The following is a 25,302-nucleotide window of genomic DNA, read 5'->3' on the forward strand; positions in this document are numbered from 1 at the left end:
CTTGTGATCTGCCCACCTAGTCCTCCCAAAGTGCTGGGATTACAGGCGTGCGCCCCTGCGCCCAGCCTTTTTTCCTTTTTTTTTTTTTTCCGAACCCATGGCCAACATCATATGTGAACTTTTTTTAAAAACATGAAAACATTTTTATTTTTCTGATATGCCTTTCAAGTATAATATAGACTTACAGAATTTGTTTGCCTTTCCAAGAGATTTTCAGACTTGCTGAAGAGATTTATCTTTCCTTTTGGGCTCAAGTGATCCTCCAATCTTAACCTCCTAAGCAGCTGGGACCACAGGCACGCACACCGTGCCCAGCTAATTTTTAATTTTTTTTTATAGAGACAGAGTCTCCCTGTTTTGCCCAGGCCAGTTTCAAACTCAAGGGGCTCAAGGGGTCCTGCTGTCTTGGCCACTCAAAGTGCTGGGATTACAGGTGTGAACCACCAAACCTGGCCAAGATTTATCCTTGACCATAACACTGACTGAAATGGAATCTAGAAAAAATAAATTTTATTATGGGAACTATACTCTTAGGTATTAAAATAATATAGTAGTTCATAAATGAAGAAAAAACTCACAGGATGAGAGAGAAAGAGGCATACCCCAGTCACACATCCTGGTACAGTTTTAAAGACAGATAATGGTTGCAGTCCAGGAGAGAGAAGGGTGCTGGGGAGTACCCTGCTGAAAACACCATGCTGGCAGTATTTCCAGATGACAAACTCTTGTCCCTTATGAGACTCTTGCAAAACTTAATTATTTACAAGAATATATATCTGGTAAAAATAATGATATAAAACTCTAATATGTAAGCTGTGAAGGTTTCAAAATTAGGTAGTTTTCTCTTTCTGGTTCTGTGGATTTCTTCGTGTAATATTTACTTTTGTTTCCATCTCAAGTCTCTGAACGCTAACTGCCATTCTTGTACCACCCTCATCTCTCATCCTGTGCTTCAGGTTTTCTGTGAAGTCTAAAGACACTTGACAGCTATGAGTAACATTTTATTGTTGTTGACTTTTTAGAAAATTAATAAACTTGGCCGGGCGCAGTGGCTTACGCCTGTAATCCCAGCACTTTGGGAGGCTGAGGCGGGTGGATCACGAGGTCAGGAGATCGAGACCATCCTGGCTAACATAGTGAAACTCATCTCTACCAAAAATACAAAAAATTAGCCGGGCTTGGTGGCAGGCGCCGGTAGTCCCAGCTACTCCGGAGGCTGAGGCAAGAGAATGGCGTGAACCCAGGAGGCAGTGCTTGCAGTGAGCCGAGATCGCGCCACTGCACTCCAGCCTGGGCGACAGAGCAAGGCTCCGTCTCAAAATAAATAAATAAACTTTATTTTTTAGAGCAGTTTTAGGTCTGCAGCAGAATCGAGTGGAAAGTACAGAATTTCCCATACACTCCTGCGCCGCCCCTACCACACATGGTATGCCACACTATCCACATCCTGCACTGCAATGGCATGTTTGCTACAATCAGTGAACCTGCATTGACACATCATCACCCCAGATCCATAGTTTGCATTAAGTAGGGTTCACTCTTGATGTTGTGCATTTTATGAGATTTTGACAAATGTGTAATACTTATTTACCATTGTAATATCATACACAATAGTTTCACTGCCCTAGAAATCTGTGTTCTTCCTGGTCATCCCTCCCTACCCCATCCCTGGATGACCACTAATCTTTTTGCCATCTCCACAGTTTGACCTTTTACAGAATGTTATATAGTTGGAGTCATATGGTATGTAGCCTTTTGAGATGAGCTTCTTTCACTTAGTAATAAGCTTCACTAAGTAATATTAAGTTTCTGCCATGTTCTTTTCATGGCTTGATTGCTGATTTCTGTTTAGCACTGAATAATAGTCCATTGTCCGGATGTACCAGTTTATTTATTCACTCACCTATCAAAGGACATCTTACCTTGGTTATCTTACCTTTATTAATAACTGCCAAACTTTTAGCAGTTATTAATAAAGCTGCTGTAAATGTCTGTATACAGGTTTTTGTGTGGACATATATTTTTCATTTATTTGAGTAAGTACCAAGGAGCCTGATTGCTGGATCATACAGTAAGAATATGTTTAGTTTTGTGAGGAGTTGCCAAACTGTCTTCCCAAGTGGCTGTGTACCATGTTTGCATTCCCACTGGTAATGAATGAGAATTCCTGTTGCTCCACATTCTCCTAGCATTTAGTGTTATCAGTGTTTTGCATTTTGGCCATTCTAATAGTGCGTAGTGGTATCTCGTTTTAGTTTGCCTTTCTCTGATTACATATGTGAACACCTTTTCATATGCTTATTTGCCATCTGTGTATCTTCTTTGGAGAGGTGTCTGTTCAGGTCCTTTGCTCCTTTTAAAATCCAGTTATTTATTTTCTTATTATCAGTTTTAAGAGTTCTTTGTATATTTTGTATAACAGTCTTTCATCAGATATACTTTTGTCAATATGTTTTTCCCAGTCTGTGGCTTATCTTCTCATTCTTTTGACATTGTCTTTCACAGAGCAGAAGATTTCAATTGTAATGAAGTCTAGCTTGTTAATATTTCTTTCATGGATCATACCTTGGTGGTTTTGTATCTAAAAAGTCTTCATCAGCTGGGCGTGGTGGCTCACGCCTGAAATCCCAGCACTTTGGGAGGCTGAGGTGGGCGGATCACGAGATCAGGAGATCAAGACCATCCTGGCTAACACGGTGAAACCCCGTCTCTACTAAAAATACAAAAAAATCACCTGGGTGTGGTGGCGCTCACCTGTAGTCTCAGCTGCTCAGGAGGCTGAGGCAGGAGAATTGCTTGAACCTGGCAGGCAGAGGTTGCAGTGAGCTGAGATGGCGCCACTGCTCTCCAGCCTGGGTGACAGAGCTAGACTCCGTCTCCAGAAAAAAAAAAAAAAAAGTCTTCATCATACCCAAGTTCACCTAAGTTTTTTTCTCTGTTATCTCCCAGAAGTTTTATAGTTTTCTGGTTTTACATTTAGGTCTATGACTCATTTTGAGTTTTATTTTTGTGAAGAGTATCAAGTCTACATTCATTTTTTTCCATATGAATGTACAGTTGTTACAGCACCATTTGTGGAAAAGATCATCTTTGCTCCGTTGTATTGCCCTTGCTCCCTTGTCACAGATGGGTTGACTATAGTTATGTGGGTCTATTTCTAGGCTCTTTGGTCTATTGATATTTTTGACAGTACACCACTGTCTTGATTACTGTGGCCTTATTGTAAGTATTCAAGCCAGGTTGTGTCAGTCTTCCAAGTTTGTTCTTCTCCTTTAATGCTGTCTATCCTGAGTCTTTTGCCTTTCCATATAAACTTTAGGATCAGTTTGTCAATATCCGGGAAATAACTTGCTGGGATCTGATTGGGATTATATTGAATCTATAAAGTTGGGAGGAACTGACATATTGACAATATTGGGCCTTCCTATCCATGAAGATGGAATATCTATTTAGTTCTTCCTTTATATGTTTCATCAGAGTTTTATAGTTTTCCTCATTAGATCTTGTACATATTTTGTTAGATTTGTATCTAAGTAGTTCATTTTGGGAGTTGCTAATGTAAATGGCAATATGTTTTGGATTTCAAATTGCTGGTATATATGAAGACTATTGGCTTATGTATATTAACCTCGTATCCTGGAACCTTGCTATAATCACTAATTAGTTCCAAGTTTTAGATCTTCTGCATACATCAACAGTCACATGATCTACAAACAATTTTATTTTTCCTTCCCTGGTCTCTGTACCTATTATCTCCTTTTCTTGTCTTATTGTGTAATCTTGCTCTGTTCCTAATCATAGCAGGAAAGCTTCAAGCTTTTCATCATTAAGTAAGATGTTAACTGTTTTTTGTAGATACTACCAAGTTGAGGAAGTTCCCCTTTATTCCTAGTGTGTTGAGGCTTTTTAATTATGAATGGTTGTTGATTTTGTCAGATGCTTTTTGTGCATCTATTTATATGATCATGTGATTTTTCTTTTTTAGCCTGTTGATGTGATGTATTACATTAATTGATTTTCATATGTTGAACTAGCCTTGCATACCTGGGGCAAATCCCACTTGGCCATGGTGTATAATTCTTTTTATATGTTGTTGGATTTGCTTTGCTAATATTTTTTAGAGGATTTTTACATTTATATTCATGAGAATATTGGTCTTTAGTTCTATTTATTTTTTCTTTTATTAATTTTTTCACACAAAACAATAAACATTTTCTAAAAATACATACAAACAAAAAGATGCATATCAAACATATTAGGAAGGTTGCACATGGGAAGACGGGGAATAGAAATGGGGGGTGGGAATTAAAGAAAATAAATGAGAGAGGGACTTTGTATGGATCAATGATAATAACTCAGTCCTCTGTCTTTGACAAAGAAGGAGAAGGAAGAGGAAGAAAAAGAAAGTGGGATAAAGGATCAGAAAGGGAGGAAAATAGAAAAATTAGAGTATGACTCCAGGGTAGACCTGTTTTGTTGTTGCTGGGTTGGTTGGTTGGTTTGTTGTATTTTTCATATGTTTCGCCATGTTGGCCAGGCTGGTCTCGAACTCCTAGCCTCAAGTGATCAACCCGCCTTGGCCTCCCAGAGTGCTGGGACTACAGGCGTGAGCTACCACGTCCAGCCCCCACACTGTGTCTGGCCTCCGTGGTAGACCTCCCAGACGGGGCGGCCGGGCAGAGACGCTCCTCACTTCCCAGATGGGGCGGCCGGGTAGAGGCGCTCCTCACTTCCCAGACTATGGGCGGCCGGGCAGAGGCGCTCCTCACTTCCCAGACGGGGCGGCCAGGCAGAGGCTGCAATCCTAGCACCTTGGGAGGCCGAAGCAGGCGGCTGGGAGGCGGAGGCTGCAGCGAGCTGAGACCACGCCACTGCACTCCTGCCCGGGCAACACCGAGCACGGAGTGAGCGAGACTCCGTCTGCAGTCCCAGCACCTCGGGAGGCTGGGGCAGGTAGACCACTCGAGGTCAGGAGCTGGAGACCAGCCTGGCCAACATGGCGAAAACCCTCCTCCACCAAAAGTAAAAAAACCAGCCGGGGTGGTGGTGCGCGCCCGCAATCCCAGCCAGCTGGCAGGCCGAGGCAGGAGAATCACGGGAGCCGGAGGCAGGGAGTGCAGCCAGCCGACTACACTCCAGCCTGGGCAACAGAGGGAAGAAAAGAAAGAGAGAGAGAGAGAGAGAAAGAAAGAGAGAAAAAGGAAGGAAGGAAAGAAAAGAAGGAAAGGAAGGAAAGAAGGAAGGAAAGAAAAGAAGGAAAGGAAGGAAAGAAGGAAAGAAGGAAGGAAAGAAAAGAAGGAAAGGAAGGAAAGAAGGAAAGAAGGAAGGAAAGAAAGAAAGAAAAGAAGGAAGGAGTTTTCTTTATTTTTTAATTTTATTTTTTGACACAGTCTTCCTTTGTCGCTCAGGCTGGAGTGCAGTGGTGCGATCTCAGCTCACTGCAACCTCTGCCTCCCAGGTTCTCCTGCTTCAGCTTCCCAAGTAGCTGGGATTACAGACGCCTGCCACCACGCCCAGCTAATTGTTGTATTTTTAGTAGAGACAGGATTTCCCCATGTTGGCCAGGTGGTCTTGAACTCCTGACCTTAGGTCATCCACCCGTCTTGGCCTCCCAAAGTGCTGGAATTACAGGCATGAGCCACCGCGCTCAGCCTCATTCTTTTTTTTGAAGATGTTGCCCAGGCTGGCCTTGAACTCCTGGATTGAAGCCATCCTGCTGGCTCAGCCTCCCAAGTAGCTGTGATTACAGGCACATACCACTAGGCCCAGCTTAGTCTTCTTTTTTGTAATGTCTTTGTCTGATTTAGGGTAATGCTGAGCTTATAGCATAAGTTAAAAAGAGATTGCTTCTATCTTCTGGAAGAGAGTGTGGATAATTGGTGTAATTTCTTCCTTAAATGTTTGGTAGAATTCCCCAGTGAACCCTTCTGGGCCCAGTGATTTCTGTTTTGAAACGTTGTTAATTATTGACTGAATTTATTTAATAGAAACAGGCATGTTCAGATTGTCTATTTCTTATGTGAGTTTTGGCAGGTTTTGTCTAAGAAAACAGCGTACATACCTTAATTTAAAAATACTTTGGGCCAGGTGTGGTGGCTCATGCCTGTAATCCCAGCACTTTGGGAGGCCAAGGTGGGTGGGATTGCCCTAGCCCAGGAGTTCGAGACTGGCCTGGGCAACATAGGGAGACACTGTCCCTACAAAAAAATTTAAAAATTAGCTGGGCATAGTGGCACATGCCTATAACAGCCCCAGCTATGCGGGGACTCAGGTGGGAGGATCACTTGAGTCTGGGAGGTTGTGGCTCACACCTATAATCCCAACCCTTTGGGAGGCCAAGATGATAGGATCACTTGAGCCCAGGAGTTCAAGACCAGCCTGGGCAACATAGGGAGACCTCGTCTCTACAAAATAAAAAATAAACCTGGCTGGGTATGGTGGCACATGCTTGTGGTCTGAGCTACTTGGGAGGCCAAGGTGGGAGGATGGCTTGGACCTGGGAAGTTGAGGCTGCAGTGAGCTATAATTGTGCCACCGCACTCCAGCTTGGGTGACAGAACAAGACCTCATCTGAAAGCAAACAACAACAACAAAAAAACTTTACCGGTAAAAAATACTGACCCAAAGATACAAAGTGAGCACATGCTGTTGGAATGTTGGAAAAATGGCACTGACAGACTTGCTCAGTGCAGAGTTGCCACAAACCTTGAATTTGTAAAAAAAAAAAAAAAATGTGGTATCTGCAAAGTGCAGTAAAGTGAAGTGCAATAAAATGTGGTGTGTCTGTACTGGTTTTGCTAATGAATAGAGATACCTTTTGGGTGAAATCATCTATCAGTAAAAATCTGCCAGTGACCTGGCCATCTTTCAGGTGGTTTCTATTGCTTAGCAAATTGTTTTGAGATTCATCTACGTGGTTGCATGTATCAATAGTTTATTCCACTTTATTGCTGCATTGTATTCCATTCCAAGGGCATACCATGGTTTGTTTATCCATTCACTCATTGATGGCCATTTGGGTTGTTTCTGTTTTTGGCTACTATGAGTAAAGCTGTGAACTTTTTTTTTTTTTTTTTTTTTTTTTTGAGACAGAGTTTCACTGTTGTTGCCCAGGCTGAAGCTGTGAACATTTTGAACAAGTCTTTGTGTGGACATAGGCTTTCCTTTCTCTTGAGGCATAAAATTGCAAACCACTTGATGCCTTACAGTAAGGCAGAGATCTGTGCAGGTGCTGAAGGATGAGTAAGTAGATTGTGGGAGGGACACAGAAGTAACCGCAGGTGCCAGAGCAGATGATCCAAGCATAGGCGCCAGGCATTGAAGTGGTGGCACACTTGATTGCAGGCTTTTTTCTTTTTATGGGCTTTTCATTTTCTCTCAGGATAACATCCTGAGTCTTTCTGGTCCTCTTCCCACCTCTCACGTTATACCCAGTTTCTCCCTGCCAGGGCCATTAGCTGTGTCAGACCCTGCTCTTTTCTCTAACAAGAATAAAGAGTTGGTGATGGAAGCTAAGATGTGTTGCAGGTTTGGTGCAAGGACTCACATGTGCAGTCTACATGTGTTACTGTGTGTAATCCTTCCAGGAACCTACACAAAGGAGGTACCATTATCATCCCCACCAAGCATTAAGGAAAACAAGGCTCAGAGAGGTTAAATAACTCATTCAAGATTGCACAGCTAGTAAGTGATGGGTTAGATGTTGAACCAGACTTCAGAGCTGGCACTTTGAACCTCAATATTGTGATTAATATAGCCTCATTGAAAAGCTAGATCATGTATGGCGTTTAAGATGCCATTTTAAACTGTTCTCCCCATCATCTAGTTAACTCTTGTATTCCTAACTTACTATGTCAGTCCAATGGCCTTGTCCCTGGGAGCCCGGCTAGCTCAGATCACCCTGGGCAGTATCCCCAGCAGCAGGTGCCTCTCACCCAGCCTGCCATGGCCCTTGTGCTTGATTAACGCCCACTGGGCTCTGAGCACAGCACAAGTGCGGGCGCCATCCTTTGCTGCCCTGACTGTCCACCACTTCAGAGTGCCAGGCGCTCGATGATGATCTCTGAATGAACCAGGAAAATGAGTGAATGAGTTACATTATCGGATGTGCATATCTGTCATCAGCTTTATTGAGGTGTTTGTCAGCTTTATTAACTTATTTAAATCATTTTTATTGAGATTATTTACATGTAACAAAGTTCATGGATTCTAAGTATACAATTCAGTGAGTCTTTATAAATGTATGCCATCGTGTGACCACAGCCACATCAAGGTAAAGTATGTTCTATCACTCCAAGACCCTCTCCTGGCCCTTGCAGTCAATCTCCTGCTCCACCCCCAACCCAAGCCACCTCTCTCTGTTCTGTTTTTCTGTCCTTAGAGTTTTACCTTTTCTAGAATTTTAGACATGGAATTATATAGTATACAGTCTTTTGTGGATGTCTTATTTAACATAACAATCCTTTTGAGATTCATCTGTATTGTTGCTTGTATCAGCAGTTCAATATGTGGTTTTAAGACTGGAAATAGTCCAGAGATAGCTTGTCCCACTAGGTTTAGAGTCATATGGTAAGTTAGAGCAGCGGTCCTACAGGTGTGCCCTTGGCACTCTTTCTGTTCCCAGATCCTTGCAGAGGGTCAGTAAGGTCAGACCGACTTCCATAATAAAGCCAAGGTGTGATTTGCCTTTTTTCACCCTCCTCTCATGGGTATGCAGTGAGGTTTTCCAGATGATACATGGTATGTGGATTCACAGCAGATGGCATGCAGAAGCAGATAGGAGAGTCCATCTTTCTGTTAAGCTCTCTGGCTTAGAGAAATTTATTAAAATGTTAATGTCACTCTTCTCACTAAAATTTTTTGTTTTTCTTCTCACTAAAATTTTTTGTATTGGAAAATTATTTTTCATAACAAATATTGTTTATAGAAACATGTAATGGATTGTTATTACTAGATGAATTAATAGACATTTTTAAATGTCTTTAATTTCTCATATGACAGATCATCATAAATATAAACTGTTTATGACTGTCTGTCAAATGAGAAGTAAAGAAGCTCTTTGAGCAGAAGCTCTGTAGGGTCCTCAATTTTGTACTGTAGAGAAGTCCTGAGACCAAGGAGTTTGAGAATCACCGGGTTAGAGATAGTTTTGAAAGGGGGTTTGGGAACAAGATAAGAACTCTGGAGCTGGAGAGGAATTAGAAGAGGGTCATGAGACCCTGGGCTGGCGACCTGGCTTGAAGGGCCTGGAAAAGGGTCCTCTGTTGAGTGAGTACAGAGGGGCTCGCCCACGCCTAAATGCAAGGACACACCGTGCCAGTTCTTAGCCTCCTGCTCTCTGAGGACCTGGTCGGGCAGGTTCTGTTGATGTCCTTGGTCTACGTGCTTCCTACCAGGAGCTAATGAGTAACCTACGCCTGTCTGCAGTTGGCTCACAGAAGATTGATCGGGAGGCCTGAGGAGGCTGCTCTTTCCTGATATGAGGTTACAGCTGGGGTCTGATGTCAGGTGGGGGGTATGGTGGGGTCTGCTTTCTCTGCTGGATTCTTCCGCAAGGGCGAATGTAAGAAATCACTAGCTATTTCTTTGTCTTTCAAGAAAAAAAGTTCCTCTTACCCCCAGTAGAGTTCTAAGCTCAAATTAAAAGACTATGTAAAATAATTACTTGCGCAAAGGCAGGTGGGAGGCTACTTCTATTATGGGCAGTATCGTTGTGGAAAAAAGAAATACGTGTGGCTCTTGTTTAGGGATTTTGATAACACTATTAACAAACTACAGCAAAATGGCACCTACTGCCTTCTGACCTATTCATTGCTTTTCTCTTGCAGGCGAAAGGGCCTGTGGTTGCGCCTGAGGAAGATACTTTTCTGTGTTTTGGGGTTGTACATTGCCATTCCATTTCTCATCAAACTATGTCCTGGAATACAGGCCAAACTGATTTTCTTGAATTTCGGTAAGTGGTATGTGTCCATTTTTCCTTTAATTTTAGTAAGCGTTCATTTTCATGATGATGTCTGATTTTAGGGGAAGTCTTTTTACTTTAATGGAGATTTAGTTTACATACAGTGAAGGGTACGTATCTTAAGTGTACAGTTTATATACCTATATCTTTAGAGATAGATAGGTAGAGCTACCGCCCAGATTGAGAAATAGAATGCTTTTATTACCCAGAAAGGTCCCTGTGCCCCTTCCCAGCTGGAGGACTTTCTGTGCTAGTGTTGCTCCCCAGCACTGGATTTGTGTCCACAGAAGACTACACTGCACTGGGGGACCAGCGTGTCTGTCTTCAGCTGAAGTGAGTAAAAATGTTGACAACATGAGAAGTCAGCTGAAGCCATCATGTTGGAGATGCCTTGTCAGTTGTGCATTCTAGGAGCCTAGCTGCCCTTGGAAAAGATGACCACTGAAAAATATAATACCTTTAAAAAAAAAAAGAGGCCTTTTTTCTTTTTTAAAACAAATTAGTTTTTTATACCCTTGAAAAATCCAGATATACAGTACTTTGGTTTCTGTGGAATTTTGTGCTGGCCTTGTAGGTATTGTAGTCTCCTTGAGTGAACTTGGACCTTGTGTGTTTTTTCACGCTGTGTATTTACTTTTGGAGATGTGGGAGGAGAAAGGTGCAGAAGTATCAAGCCTATGAGGTCGAAGGCAGAGGCTCTGGGCACGTGGCCCTGGGAACAGTCCTACAAGCGAGGCTCCAAGGAAAGGGCCGCATCTGTGGGTTCGAGGTTTGAGAACAACAGGGCTTGCACACGGCGGGTGTTCTGTGAAGGACAACCTGAGAGGCAGGTGCTGACAGCATTAGAACAGGATGAGGTAGGGGCTCTGGGGTCACTCTGTGGCTAGATTGGTTTGCACATAGTGAGTCTGGCCTTATGTGTTTGGGAGTTCGAGGCTTAGAAAGCTGGGCCTGATATTGCTGAGGCAGCAGGTGAGCTGGTGGGGTGGGAGGAGGAGGAAAGGAGGAGGCCGCAGAGGAACACAGGAGGTACTGAGAGGCGCCAGACTCCCTCTGCAGGCATCTGGGCTTATGAGTTTGGGTGTTCAGTCTATAATAGACTTAATCACAGAAACTTAGGAAATGACTGGCTAAAAAAGGAATTTCTGTTTCTTTGTTTTTGTTTTTGTTTTTAATGCTGGTAAGAACAAATTATAAGGCTACTTAATACTTTGTAAATCTGAGTTTTTTATTTGAGTGTCTTAAAATTTCTGTAAAACACATGTAGTGTACTAAGAGGCATTTGATTTTTCTAATGGAAAAGCAGAACTTCTAGGAATTTTTCATCTCTAAGTTTTGCCACTTGTGAGAAGCACAAACTCAAAAAGAAACTAACAGTATACCAAAATGATGGGAGTTTTGTTTTTCTGACTTTAATGTTCCTTAAATGTACACAGTACAGCCCAGAAAGGATTTGGGACTTAGGTATAAACACGAAGCTACAAGGGCTGCAGATTCACCATCAGCAGACCTTAGACTTGACCCTCATGGCTTTTCCACCTTTGCCGGCCCCCTTGGGCAGGTGCCTTTGCTGCCAGGCACGTGAGCTGGTTCTTGAAGGGAGGGTGTGTGGGGTGCATTGCCCTGCATGGTCTGGTACATTGTGGGCTCCCAGCAAACGTTTGAATTGAATAGATTTTCTTTAGTTTGATTGTTTGGGCTACTGTAGACACACAGCCTACAGATTTTGCTCTGTGGGTTTCCTAAGGAGGTGATGGACTGCTCTGAGGGAGGAGAACTTTGGGTTCTCCTGGTCCAGCCCCATGGCATGGGAGAGGAGGGCTGGGCTTGGGCAGGGGAGGCTGAGCCTCCCAAGATGTTGCCCATCCTTAACGATTTCCTTCCACCTGTTTGCCACACTGGAGTAGGAGAGCCTACAGTGGCATTTTGTTTTGTTGTTTTGAGACAGGGCATGGCTCTGTTGCCCCAGCTGGACTGCAGGGGTGTGATCACAGCTCACTGCAGCCTCGACCTCCCAGGTTCAGGTGATCCTCCCACCTTAGCCTCCTGAGTTGCTGGGACTCCAGGCACCCACCACCACAACATCTGGCTAATTTTTTATATTTTTAGTAGAGATGGGGTTTTGCCATGTTGCCCAGGCTGACCTCAAACTCCTGGGCTCAAACGATCCTCCTGCCTTGGCCTCCCAAAGTGCTGGGATTACAGGCGTGAGCCACTGCACCCAGTCCTGTGATGTTTTTGAAAGAGATTTTTAGTTGCTAGTATGATAAAAATCTGTGTTTCCAGCCTCTTTTGAAAAGTTGACCAAAGGTCTAGCACCAAGAAACAGTGTCCCTGGGAGCAGCGATTGGACATTCCTTCCGCCCCACCCCCCTGGGCATCTGCCTGGCCCCCACACCCCACTCCTCCCGACTCTCCATGATGAGCGACCCTCATCTCCAGGCCCCACTGTCCTCCGCAGGAAGCCACAGTGTTTTATCAGCACATGAGGCCCTTCCAAGTGTGGGTCTCTGTCTCCCCCTTTGGGAGGAAGGGCAGTCTTCAGAGGAGCAGCATGGAGCTTGTTGGTTTTCCAGTTGTAATGTGCGTCCAAGGTTTACAGGTCTGTGCCTGTCTGCATCACCAAGGAGGTGGGGTCTGTGGCATGGCCCTGCAGTGATTTGGAGTTTTGTTGGGGAGGTGCCTCTGCTCTTGTCTCCAGACAAGAAGCATGACCTGGGCATCCATTCAATATTACAGGAAGAGTAGCAATCTCTTGGGCCCCAGAATGTGATTAAAATATTCTTCACAGCAAATCTATCTGAAACCAAATTTATAAATTAGATAAATAAGCTTTTAAAGAAACATAGCACCTACAGTTGAAGGCATTATTCTACCTTAAATATATTTTCATAAGCAAAACATCATGATTATTCTAAAAACAAAGAATTAGCTAAAAAAAGAACCCTGAATAGTATAAATAAGAAAATGAACATTACTCTGAGAAAATCCTTGTTAACACTGTAGTTTATTTCCTACTGACCTTTTTTATATGTGTCTGTTTACATGCACATAAATACATGTGCTTTTCAATACTTGTATTCACAGTCTGATTCCATCCAAAGATGTTTGGATGAGACTCAGCATTTATGAAGCCTAGAATATCTTCCCAGCCGTTATTTACCTTCAGATCAAGAAGGCGTCTCTTAGTGAAAGTCATGTCTTGGTTCAGAGGCTAGGGATGGCTTTTTTGGAAATAGTTCAGATCTATCATCATGCATTTGTTTTTAAAGCAAAGGGCCAGCTTCCTCTTTTTCCTTCCCCTGAGCAGTCCCTGTTAACTCCTGGTACCTTTCTTTTCTTATCCCCTTTTTTCACACGGAAGGTCCTGTAAACCTGAATCAGGTAATTGGAATTTGATAAAACCCAGATAACCAACCCAGGCTTTCCCTTGACACCACACCTCTTATGGCTGCCGGTATCAAGGCTGCTCTGTTACTCACACTGATTGGAATGAGACTTAGCCCCGTGTTCAGACCCCATCACAGCTCAGTAGTTTCAGCCTTTCCCCCAACAAATATTTTGCAGGTGAGCTAAAAGAAGTTTGAGAGCAGGTCATTTTCCATTCACTCACATTCTCACTCCTTCACCCTCCACAGCACCCATGCATGCAGGATCCATTCTCCATCCTGCCCGTTGATGTTTGTGGTTGCTGGTACATGATGATGTGACTGGAGGGTGGACAATGAAAACTGGGGGGTGGACAGTGAAAACTGGGGGAAGCAGGGGCAGCCAGAGGCCTCAGTCCCAGCAGCCCTGTGGGCCTTGTTTGCCCATGGTGCTGGGGCCTGTATGAGGAGCTCCCGGTTCAGAAGAGCCTGTGAGAGGGAGCCATGAGAGAGCTGGACCTCAATGGCGGAGCATGAAGGGGCGCACTGCCCGGGCCACTCCTGTGGGGCTGCCACGGGGCTTAGCACTCTGTCCCCACCCTAGGCCTGTGGATGAAGCAGGGGCCTGGGCAGGGTGGACTCCAGCCAGCATGCCGGAGTCACTGGAGCCACAAAGAGTCAGTGGCCAAGGGTGATCTGACCACGTGGGAGGCCAGAGGGTCCTGGCACTCGCCTGGCACTGGCCTGCAGGAGTAAGCCAGCAGTGCTTCTGGCCCTGGGTGGATCCTGTGACCCTGCGCACGCCAACCCGTCTCACCACCCATCTCACTTTGAGGCATTTCTGCTCATTTAGAGTAATACTGGCCAGAGAGTTCCTACAGCCACCCGCTCTGGGGCTGTGTGATCCCTGGGACCAACCAAGCTCCATGCCTCCCATGCCACATGATGCTGGTTAGAGGTGCTGCTGCGGAAGAGAAGGTGCCAGGCAGCATCTGGGAGATGCTTTTCATGGAGAGCAGTCACTGTGCCTCCTTTCCATGGTTGTTTCTAAAATGAGTAAAAGTGAACTGGAAGACCAGCTTCCTGGAATGAGGCCATCCTGGAGTAGAATTTGGCTTCCTAGTTCTTAGATTTCTTGGGCTTGGAAGTTGTCTGGATTAGCTGCTAGTCCTTGTAAAATACTTTTCAGTGGCCAGGGAATGCTCTCAGAACTCTTGGACAGTTTGTCCCAAGAGCTTGGCATTCTTCTCTAGACAGAGAACTGAGTGAGGCCTGAAGCGGAGCCAGTGGAAGCCCAGTGTCCTCGGCCCTCAGTGGTGCCCACTCCCCATCTGGCAGAGTCAGGGCTGGTTCCAGCATCAGAGGCAGGATTTGGCTGAGTGGGTCTAGATGTGGGATGGGCAGTGGGCCCCAGGTGTGGATATTCAGAGTTGTATTGAGGAGGCCACCCCCGCTCCCGGCTGTCAGATTATAGACTTGCACTCTGGGCTGCAGCTCTCAGGCTCCCAAAGTGTGTGGTGAATTCCCAGGATGAGGCGGCAGGAGTAGGCCCTAGAGTCTGAAGTGGACTCACTGTCCCACTCCAGAGCCTGAAGTGGACCCACTTTCCAGGCACTCCTGTGGTCGGGAACCTTCTCCGGGTCCCATTGCCAGGATAAAATCTAAACTCTTGTATGGCTGTGTCCTTTTTTTTTTTTTTCCAGGAGATTGGAGTTTTGTTATTACTCAAATCACTCTCCCATAGCATTCAGGGATCAGAGAGTTTTTAAAGACAACTTGGTGGGTGTGGGGAAGCCAGTGAGCTGGAAGTGCTGATGGTCAGGTCAGAGATGAAATCATAAGGAGTCAAAGCTGTCTTCTTGCACTGAGTCAGTTCTTGGGTGGGGGCCACAAGATCAGATGAGCTAGTTTATCGATCTGGATGGTGCCAGCTGATCCATCAAGTTCAGGGTCTGCAAACTATCTCAAGCACTGGTCTTAGGTTTCACAATAGTGATTTTATCACCAGGAACAATTTGGGGAGGGTCAGTCTTGTAGCCTCCAGCTGCATGACTCCTAAACCACAACAATTTCCAATCTTGTGGCCAAAATGTTAGTCCTATAAAGGCAGTCTAGTCCCCAGGCAAGAAGGTTTGTTTCCAGAAAGGGGTATCATCTTCGCTTTAAACTGTAAACTAAGTTCCTTCCAAAATTAGTTTAGCCTATGCCCAGGAGTGAACAAGGACAGCGTGGAGGTTAGAAGCAAGATGGAGTTAGTTAGGTCAGATCTTTTTCACTGTCTCAGTTATAGTTTTGCAATGGTAGTTTCAATCCTTCTCTTTCTTTTCTTTTTTCTTTTTTTTTTTTTTGAGACGGAGTCTTGTTCTGTCACCCAGACTGGAGTGCAGTGGCGTGATCTCAGCTCACTGCAATCTCTGACTCCCGGGTTCAAGCAATTCTCTTGCCTCAGGCTCCCGAGTAGCTGGGACTACAGGCATGTACCACCATGCCTGGCTAATTCTTGTATTTTTAGTAGAGACAGGGTTTCACTATGTTGGCCAGGCTGGTCTCGAACTCCTGACCTCGTGATCTGCCCGCCTCAGCCTCCCGAAGTGCTGGGATTATAGGCATGCGCCACTGCGCCTGGCACCCCTTTGGGTTTCATAACACCTTAATCTTAAGGCGTTAGCTAATGAAGACGGAGAAAGGGCAAAGACAGCTCTAACTTCTTCCTGCTGGCCAGGGGTGTAGTGGGGGTAGGTGTTTACCCCAAGGTGAAAGGAATGGAACCACTTTGCAACATTCTGAGCATACTCACACAGGCATGGCTGGGGATCCAAGGCTTGCATGGCAAAGACATTACTATTGTCATCTATAGTTTTAGCACTGCATTTAAGGGAACAGTGTACTATAAGGTTAATAATGAGGACTAGGGTAAGGAGTGCAATTCCCAGTTTTAAAAGTAAAGATTCGAGTGCATTAGTTTGGTGACTTGTAGCCCACAAAGAATTTAAGATTTAGTCCTTCCAAACTGCAGGAAAAATACAAGAACAGCTAACAACAGGTATACTATAGTTGTTGGTTTTTTTTTTTTTGAAGCATAATTTTTTTCTCTCCAGTCCCCATTTTTATTAAAAAACAAATCATTATAGGATTGATTTGTTTGCAAAATAAACTTTAGTCTTATTATATACTTGGCCTGATTATTTGCATAAAGTGCAACACAAGTAATTATTTTTTACATAGGCTTTTAAAATTGACTTTGATAGAACTCTGTTCCATAAGGAATCTCAGATAAGATTTTTTAAAAGCTGAGTCCAGCCATGGGTTTGTATCCTCAAATACCTATGAGTTTGGTAAATTCCTCTCCTCTTGAGGTCCTAAAATAACTTGGGCCTCCTGGGCCTATTAGAAAGTGACATTCTTTACCCCAGGTCAGGAACCCTGTATGGGGACTCTATAGATAAGGTATGAGGCCAGTTTTACCCACGGGGCTTTTATTGGCTCTATAAATCCTTTGAATCCTTAAAGGAAAGCAGGCCATTCCAGTCAAAGCCTTGGTAAAATAACCAGTTTCTTCAATTGTTTCCTGTTGCAGAAGAGCCTTCCTTTCTTTCCTTTCTTTCGTTTCTTTCCCTCCTCCCCTCCCTCCCCTCCCTCCCCTCCCCTCCCCTCCCTCCCTCCCTCCCTCCCTCCTTTCCTTCCTTCCTTCCTTCCTCTCTCTCTTCTCTTTCTTCCCTTCCTTCCCCTCCCCTCCTCTCCCCTCCCCTCCCCTCCCCTCCCCTCCCCTCCCCTCCCCTCCTCTCCCCTCCCCTCCCCTCCCCTCCCCTTCCCTTCACTTCTTTCCTTTCTTTTTTTTCTTTTCCTTTTTTTTTTGGACAGAGTCTCACTCATTCATCAAGGCTGGAGTGAAGTGGCATGATCTCAGCTCACTGCAACCTCCGCTTCCTGGGTTCAAGCCATTCTCCTGCCTCAGGCTCCTAAGTAGCTGAGATTACAGGTGCACACCACCACACCCGGCTAATTTTTATATTTTTAGTAGAGACGGGGTTTTGCCATGTTGGCCAGGCTGGTCTCGAACTCCTGACCTCAGGTGATCCACCCGCCTCGGCCTCCCAAAGTGCTAGGATTACAGGCGTGAGTTACCACGCCTGGCTGGCTGCATTTATTTCTTAGGGCCGCTCTAACAAACCTGCAAACTGGGTGGCTTAAAATACATGTATCCTTTCATGGTTGTGGAGGCCGGGAGTCCGAGGTCGAGGTGTGGGCGGGCCCAGCTCCTCCTGAGACGCTGAGGTGGACCCTTCTTGCCTGTCTGTCTGGCAGCATTCCCTGCTTGGAGAAGCTTCCCTCAAATCTCTGCCTCCATCTTCTTGGTCGTCTTCTCATGGTCTTCCCTCTGTCTCTGTGTCTAAATGTCCCCATTTTATAAGGATACCAGTCATGTTGGGTTAGTATCCACCCAGTGACCTCATTTGAGCTTGATTATTACCTCCATAAAGACCCTGTTTCCAAATAAGGTCACACCCTTAGGTACTGGGGGTGAGGCCTTGAACATAGTCTTTCTTGGGGAGCACAACTCAGCCCATAACAGGGCAGGCAGGCCTTCCAGCCTCTTAGGGCCCAGGCCTCCCTGACTTCCTGTCCAGCCAGCCAGGAAGCAGGGCTGTGCAGCCGGGCTGCCGGGTTCAAAGCCAGTTCTTTTTTTTTTTTTTTTTTGAAACAGGGTCTCTCTGTCACTCAGGCTGGAGTGCAGTGGTACAATCTTGGCTTACTGCAGCCTTGACCTCCTGGGCTCAAGTGATTCTCCCTCCTCAGCCTCACAAGTGGCTAGGATCACAGGTTCATGTCACCTTGCCTGGGTAATTTTTGTATTTTTTTGTAGAGGTGGGGTTTTGCCATGTTGCCCAGGCTGGTATCAAAAAATCCAGCTCTGTCATGTGAGCTGGCAATGTAATAGGAGCCGTCAGATGGTGATGGTGGTGGCTTGCCTCAGAGACTGTGCGGCCTGGCTCAGCTGGAGCTAATGGGGATGTGGATCACCTCCTTTGCCGTTTTTTATTTTGAGAGAAACTTCTTATTAAAATTTTGAAGATGTATCTGCTTCCTGGGGAAGAGATGGATTAAGAAGGTGGGGTATGAACAGCAGCCCTGGTGGGAGGAACTGTCTCCCCACGCGGTTTGGGACAGACGCTCAGGGAGTTTCTGGGAAGGAGTGTGTATGTCCCCATGTCCTTGTGAGTCCAGCCTGGTGACATTTGAGGAAGTGAGGCTAGATGTGCAATGTGCCACACGGACGTAGGAGTCATGCAACCCCTGTCTTCACCAGAGACAGCTGTCAGCAGCAGAGCTTCCCCAGGGGCAGAACCCGCCGGAGGGAAACCAGGCCCACACTGCTCTCTGTCATTGCCTCTTTTAGGAGTTGCCATTTTATAAAGCAGGCAAATCCCACCTCAGGGTTCATGCGTTTATTTTAAATTTTTTATTTTTCAGTTAAACTTGTTTTAAAGTTGTGTTCACCAAAAGCAGTAAGACTACAATGGTATATAAGGAAAAAATTGCCCCCATTCTCCCCACACACACACTTTGAAGCTGTGTGAGCAGCCTGGCTTCTGTCTTTCTGTATTTCCTCCCAGCCACACATGGGGGTTGTGTTTCATTTGCATGTTTTTACAATAACAAAGTGGGGCTACCACACCTGCACCCACAGTCACCTTGCTCTTCTCATCTGCCTGCAGGTCCTGGAGGTTCCTCCAGGTCTAAGGACCCCATGGTCTTCCACAGTGTGGGGTGCTGGTTAATTCACTCGCTGTCCTGCTGGCAGATGACCTGGTGTATGGAGGACTTCTGCTGGGCCATTGCACTGACTTCTCTCTGCTCTGCATGGGTCCTATGGATTCATCCCTCTCACTGCCCCACACCTCACCTTCTGCTGTCTTTTCTGTGTTAGGCAGCAGTCCTAGAAACTTTGGAATCCTCTTTACGTTGTTTGCCGCCCAACGTTCCGTTGGTCATCAGGTCCTGCAGCGCCATCCCTTTTCCTGCTGTCCTTCCCACTCCACCAGGCACCTGAGTTTTTCCCAGACTCAGCCTCCCCAGCCTCCCTCCTGGCTCACCCATCCTTCAGACCTGTTGGGGATCTTTCCTTCTCTCATTTGCATCTTCTCACATCTTGAATTACCTTAGACCTTAGCATTCCAGTCTCTACACAGACCTTGCCTTCACTGCAGTATCTGTCCCTGCCCATGCTGGCTGGCCTCAGCCCATACCCTGCCTGAGGCTGGGCCTGCAGGTCTGGCACCATTGTAAGATTGTACAGGAAAAGGACTTGGTGCTTTCTGAGAGCTTCTGCAGTGTGTGCATGTGGGTGTGCATGTGTGTGAATGCATATATGTGCACGTGTATGAGTATGCATGTTTGTGTGTACATGTGTGTATTCATCCACCAGTAATCCTAATTTCCATCTCTTTATTTCCTACAGTAAGGGTTCCCTATTTCATTGATTTGAAAAAACCACAGGATCAAGGTTTGAATCACACGTGTAACTACTACCTGCAGCCAGAGGAAGATGTGACCATTGGAGTCTGGTGAGTGCTGGTGAGCTCTGCAGCCCCTCCAGCAGCAGGAAAGGACCTTGCATGGCTGAGCTGGTGCTGTCTTTGACATTGGCCTCTGAAATGTTGTTCATTTTTATCTTCACCTCTTCCTTTCCTAAAGGAAAGATCTCAGTACATTTGATCCATCCTAATGTTGAGGGATTCAATGGCTTTAAACTCTATTCCCAGGCTTTCAAAACAGCAAAGGCTTTGTGAACAGATTATTATTTTTAGAGAGACTTGCTTCTAGGAAAAACGAAAAGCAAACAAAGAAGCTAGAAACAGGATATAAGTGGCCAGCACAGTGGCTCACATCTGTAATCCCAGCACTTTGGGAGGCCGAGGCGGGTGTATCACTTGAGACCAGGAGTTTGAGACCAGCCTTGGCAACAAGGTGAAACGCCGTCTCTACTAAAAATACAAAAATTAGCCAGGCATGGTGATGCACGCCTGTAATCCCAGCTACGTGGGAGGCTGAGGCAGGAGGATCACTTGAGCCCAGGAGGCAGAAGTTGCAGTGAGCTGAGTTCACGCCACTGCACTCCAGCCTGGATGACAGAGCAAGACTCTGTCTCAAAAAAAAAAAAAAAAAGGAGAATATAAGGGAAGAATTCGCAAACACTGGTTTGAATATATCTTCCATCCAGGCGTGGTGGCTCACGCCTGTAATCCCAGCACTTTGGGAGGCCGAGACGGGTGGATCACTTGAGATCAGGAGTTCGAGACCAGCCTAAACAACATAGTGAAACCCCGTCTCTACTGAAAAAAAATACAAAAATTAGCCGGGCGTGGTGGCACACGCCTGTAGTCCCAGCTACCTGGAGTTTGAGACAAGAGAATTACTTGAACGCAGGAGGCAGAGGCTTCAGAGAGCTGAGATTGTGCCACTGCACTCCAGCCTGGGCAACAGAGCGAGACTCTGTCTCAAAAAAAAAAAATATATATATATATGTATATTTATATTTTTATATATATATATCTTTTCCAAGAAGTGAACATCTAGATACTGAAAACAGCTTGATTTCTTTTCACATATAGCTTCGCACCAGCTGATGATGATGGTGTTGGCTGTCTTATTTACTTTTTTAAGCCATAAATTTACGTTGGACATAAGCCTTGTGACTTCTCTGTGTCTCCTTGGAATACATTTTAATGTTTTCTTCTGTACACGAGTGGTGCTTCTGAACAACTGAATTGAAATTGACCAACCTCACTGTGGCATTTCCCTTTTTCTCTGAGAAGTGAGCCTGAATCACAGCCCTTTTATCTAGCTGAATTTATTTTTCAGTAGCCATAACGTCCCTTTCCGCTGTCTCAGAAAACCACTGTGTATGTGAGAAGCTTCTAAATGAAATGCTGTGAGTAGCTTCCCAGTGTGGATGAGAGAACATTCAGACATTTCTAACAGTGGTCCTTGGTAAAGAACATAAGAAGGGAGATTTTTGTTCTTAGTAGTTGGTGCTGGCATTAAAGTCTTTTGTCACTTCCTGATTTGATGTAATCTAGCATTTACTGACTAATGTGTGACTGTGGGACTCTTCAGGTTTCTGTCTGAAGCATGACCTGTTTTGCACAGAGCTGCCGAGTGGGACTTGGTCAGACCTCTTCTTGGTTAACACGAGTCTGTCCTATTGCGGGAGGATGTTTATGGTGGTGAGACTTAGGCTGGAAGTACTGACAACTCCTGCATACATTATCAGCTACCAGGAAAGGTTTTGTTTAGTGATGCCAGTGGCAAGTGTCAAGGCGGTGACAGCCACGCTGTGTGTTGCTGTGTGTTGGTGGGTGCATGTTGGTGAGTGCGGCTGCTGCCCACTCTCGTGCCCTAGGCAGTCACAATGACATTGGGCCCTCAGGCAGCAGCAGGCCCAGCTCACCAACTGCACCCACCATCGCTTCATCAGACCCTCCCACCAGCTTCCTGAAAGGAGGGCCTCAAGGCCTAGAGTGAAGCCTGGGGGCCATTCCTGGCCATGCCTGGCCATCGCCTGTCTGCTGAGAGGAGAGGCCCAGGAATGGGTTTCTCTGCTGGCTAGGAGTTCCCTGGCTCTTTGTCAGGAGCCCAGGTTTGGGGTGGCTGGCTACTGGAAGCACATCTGCTCCCAGCACCTTCAAAATGTGCTATCCTATCCCTCAAGTTTATAACTGTATGGGAGTGATGATCATAGTGACTAGAACCACCCCAAAATGTGATCCTTTTGAACGGATCAGAGAGAGACGTTAGAAATGAGATGCTGAAGATTAAGATCTAGAAAATAAGAAGTTGGCCATTAAATTTTTTTAAAGATTCTTGTCACTGGTATCCAGAATGAATTTGAATAAGCTTTACAGAAAAGTGATTAATTTGGACCCTCCCCAGTGATTAACAGTATTCGATTTGGCCTGAGTTAAAATTAACCTTAGTATCTCTCTGAAGGAGGGTTTGGCTAGATAGACCAGCAGCTTCAGAGTGCCCAGCCAGGCGTGGACCATGAGCAGGCTGGGAAGGTGGTGCATACTATACTTGACATTAGAAATGGCGTCAGCGATGGCCCAGTTTCTAGTCTGGCTCACAAACATTGGTGTTGCTGAATTAGCAAATGTGACAGCATGTACTGTTTAAAATCCATTGTGAGTTAAACTGTGGACAATTTAAGCATGGGGTTAACTGAGATGTGGGGCATGTATGAGGAAAATGCTATTACTCAAGATAGACTAAGTGCTGCTTCTCTGCCAGGCCCAAGTGGTAACTGGCACATTGTAAGCCTTTGTGGCCCAGAGGAGGCTGGCCTGCCAGTCAGGGAACGCTCCTGCTGAAGCTGTCAGCACCGTCCACACGGCCTGCAGTTCCATAGTTACTGATTCTAGTGATGGGGATAGTTTTCTACCACCCACTCCCATCTGTTCCCCTGTAGTTAGATAGGGTCTGCAGCTCCCTGCTGTCTGGACTTGAGCTGATTAACACCACGTGCAGTTGCTGGGATGAGGACGGAAGGAGCATCTGATCCTGCGCTCCCCTCTGCTTCTGTCTGCAGGCACACCGTCCCTGCAGTCTGGTGGAAGAACGCCCAAGGCAAAGACCAGATGTGGTATGAGGATGCCTTGGCTTCCAGTCACCCTATCATTCTGTACCTGCATGGGAACGCAGGTACCAGGTGAGGGAGAGGAGCCCATCATCTTTGCTGTGGAGCACGGCTCCTTTTTGGGGTGGGAATGTCCTGGCCCAGTCTGCCAGAAACCAGCAGGAGCAACCTGCGGTCCCACAAAATCGGGTGTACTGACCCACTGCAATGAGGGACAGCCTCCCAAGAACAAAGGGAAAGACAGGGTTCTTAAGGGGTTGAGGGAAGGTGGAGTTTAGGTGAACTTTACATGAAGCAGGGTTCCCACAGGCTGAGGCCAGCAGGGCTGTGTTCCGTGGGGACCAAGTGTGGGAAGCTGTGTGCAGACCGTCCCCTATCTGGAGCTGCAGCCTGGATTGGGATGAAGGAGGCTGAGTGTCAGTCAGGAGCTGAGCTCCCCGGCCAGAGGGGCATGTTTTTTTCTCCTTGTTGTAATCTCAAAGGGCACAGCATCTGTTGGTATGTGATTTGGGGAGCAGGGTTTCTTGGAGAGTGAGGGCTTTGGGGTCCCTCTGAGGAGGGGTCATAGTGGCACTTGGCTGTGGGTGCCTCGCACTCTTGGGAATGGGCGGCTCCAGCTCACTGGCAGCTGGTTTTCTCCGTATCTGTCATGCGGCCTGAAGTGGCAGGCAGATCTCTGTTACCTGTAAGATAGCTCCAGGTGGCAGACAGGTGAAGCTGGAGCCAGGGCAGCCCTGGAGGAGGCGGCACACTTCCTGGAAAAAAGTTTCGGGTGCTGAGAAGGGGCAGGAGGGAGAGGCTGAAGGCACCAGGTGTTGGGGTCTTCGCAGGCCGTCCTACAGTGTGAGCTCTCTGCTCACCCTAATGGGCTGTTGGTGAAGTTCAAGCACTCTTCGGTTGATCAGCCCTGCCCAGTTTTATCTCACATGCTCTTCCTGGGTGGGTCTAATGGCTTGTCCTTTCCACTGGCTGCCCTGGAGTTGGCCTCCCTGCCTTAAAGAGTGCTCCTTCCACACCATGTGATTGCTGTTCAGAAGAGCCTCCGTGGGAGAGCCCAGGGTGGGTGCGGAGGGGATACATTTTCTGAACAAAGCATTGTTTGAAAACCACCAAGGTCTTCGTGTGTGAGAGAGGCAGCCAGGAGCCAGCGCACAGGCAGACCCAGCATGGAGACAGGGCTGCTGCAGGGCCAGGGCCGAGGTCACGTGTGGCACCAGGGTGTGTCAGGGCTGGGGGCAAACATTTTATAGGCAGAGCCAGCAAGGAGAGCCGTGCTGGGCCCTTCTGGAGGGGAAAGCAGGCCTAGGTGGGGTCTGCATGGTGGAGCCCTGCAGAGGGCATTGCTGAAAGAGCCCGGCGGCATGGTACGTGAGGCGGTTTCTGTGCCAGGGACGGCATGTCTAGCTACTGAATCATGCGTGTCCTGCACAGTTTTCTTCTTTGTCTGGGACAAGCTGCAGCAGGTTTCTCTTCTGCTTTTCAAAGAGCAAGTGGCTACAAACAGCTCTTGCAGCATCTTTTCCTAAATGACAGAACTGTGGTTGGCTGTGAATAAGGTTCAGTTCTGCAGTGCCCATCACATGGTTAAAAAAAAAAAAAAAAGAACCTGCCTATAACTTTAGGTTAGAAAGGGATGCCGTGACTTTCAGTGTTTGCTGCCCCCTCCCACTCCTGCAGAGACTGCGTGGCTGCAGGCCTCGCCACCCCCACGTTGCTTGCTTTCTTTGTCCTGTGCATCCCACTGGGGTTTCGCTGGTCTGCGGGATCCACCACCCGGGTCTCCCTGAGGTCCAGACCCCCTGGATTCCCAGCAACTGTTCTTTTTTTTTGCTTAATGTAGGAAATTTTAGAAACTTAGAAAAGAGCCACTGTGAACTCTTACAATGATAACTGAAAATATTTTGCAGTGTTTCCTCCTTGTCTTGAAACTCATTCCTTTATTTTTCATTTTAATTTTTGAGACAGAGTCTCACTCTGTCGCCCAGGCTGGAGTGCAGTGGTGCAATCCCAGCTCACTGCAACCTCAGCCTCCTAGGTTCAAGTGACTCTCCTGCCTCAGCCTCCCGAGTAGCTGGGATTACAGACACCCACCACCACGGCCAGCTAATTTTTGTATTTTTAGTAGAGACGGGTTTCACCATTTGACCAGGCTGGTCTCAAACTCCTGAGCTCAAGTGATCCGCCCACCTCGGCCTCCCAAAGTGCTGGGATTACAGGATTACAGGCCTGAGCCACTGCACCTGACCCTTTATATTTTTGTTTCTGTACTTTATTAGCTTCCTCCTTCATCTCATCCTGGTCTCCAACCAGCAACACTCCTGCCCTCATACCTCAAA

At 46.3% G+C, this 25,302-nt stretch overlaps 1 protein-coding gene across 2 annotated transcripts in view; it reads left to right on the forward strand.

Annotated features, from left to right (window-relative positions):
* ABHD12 (abhydrolase domain containing 12) overlaps nt 1-25,302 on the forward strand; it is a 98,338-nt gene that overhangs the window by 51,090 nt on the left and 21,946 nt on the right. For both annotated transcript variants that reach the window (XM_030826581.1, XM_030826580.1), the window contains exons 2-4: nt 9,828-9,952; nt 19,790-19,895; nt 22,919-23,038. In XM_030826581.1, the coding sequence (XP_030682441.1) occupies nt 9,828-9,952; nt 19,790-19,895; nt 22,919-23,038 (351 nt within the window). The remainder of the gene's footprint in view (nt 1-9,827; nt 9,953-19,789; nt 19,896-22,918; nt 23,039-25,302) is intronic.

This window comes from Nomascus leucogenys, chromosome 13 (assembly GCF_006542625.1).
Source record: "Nomascus leucogenys isolate Asia chromosome 13, Asia_NLE_v1, whole genome shotgun sequence".
Lineage (NCBI taxonomy): Eukaryota > Metazoa > Chordata > Mammalia > Primates > Hylobatidae > Nomascus > Nomascus leucogenys.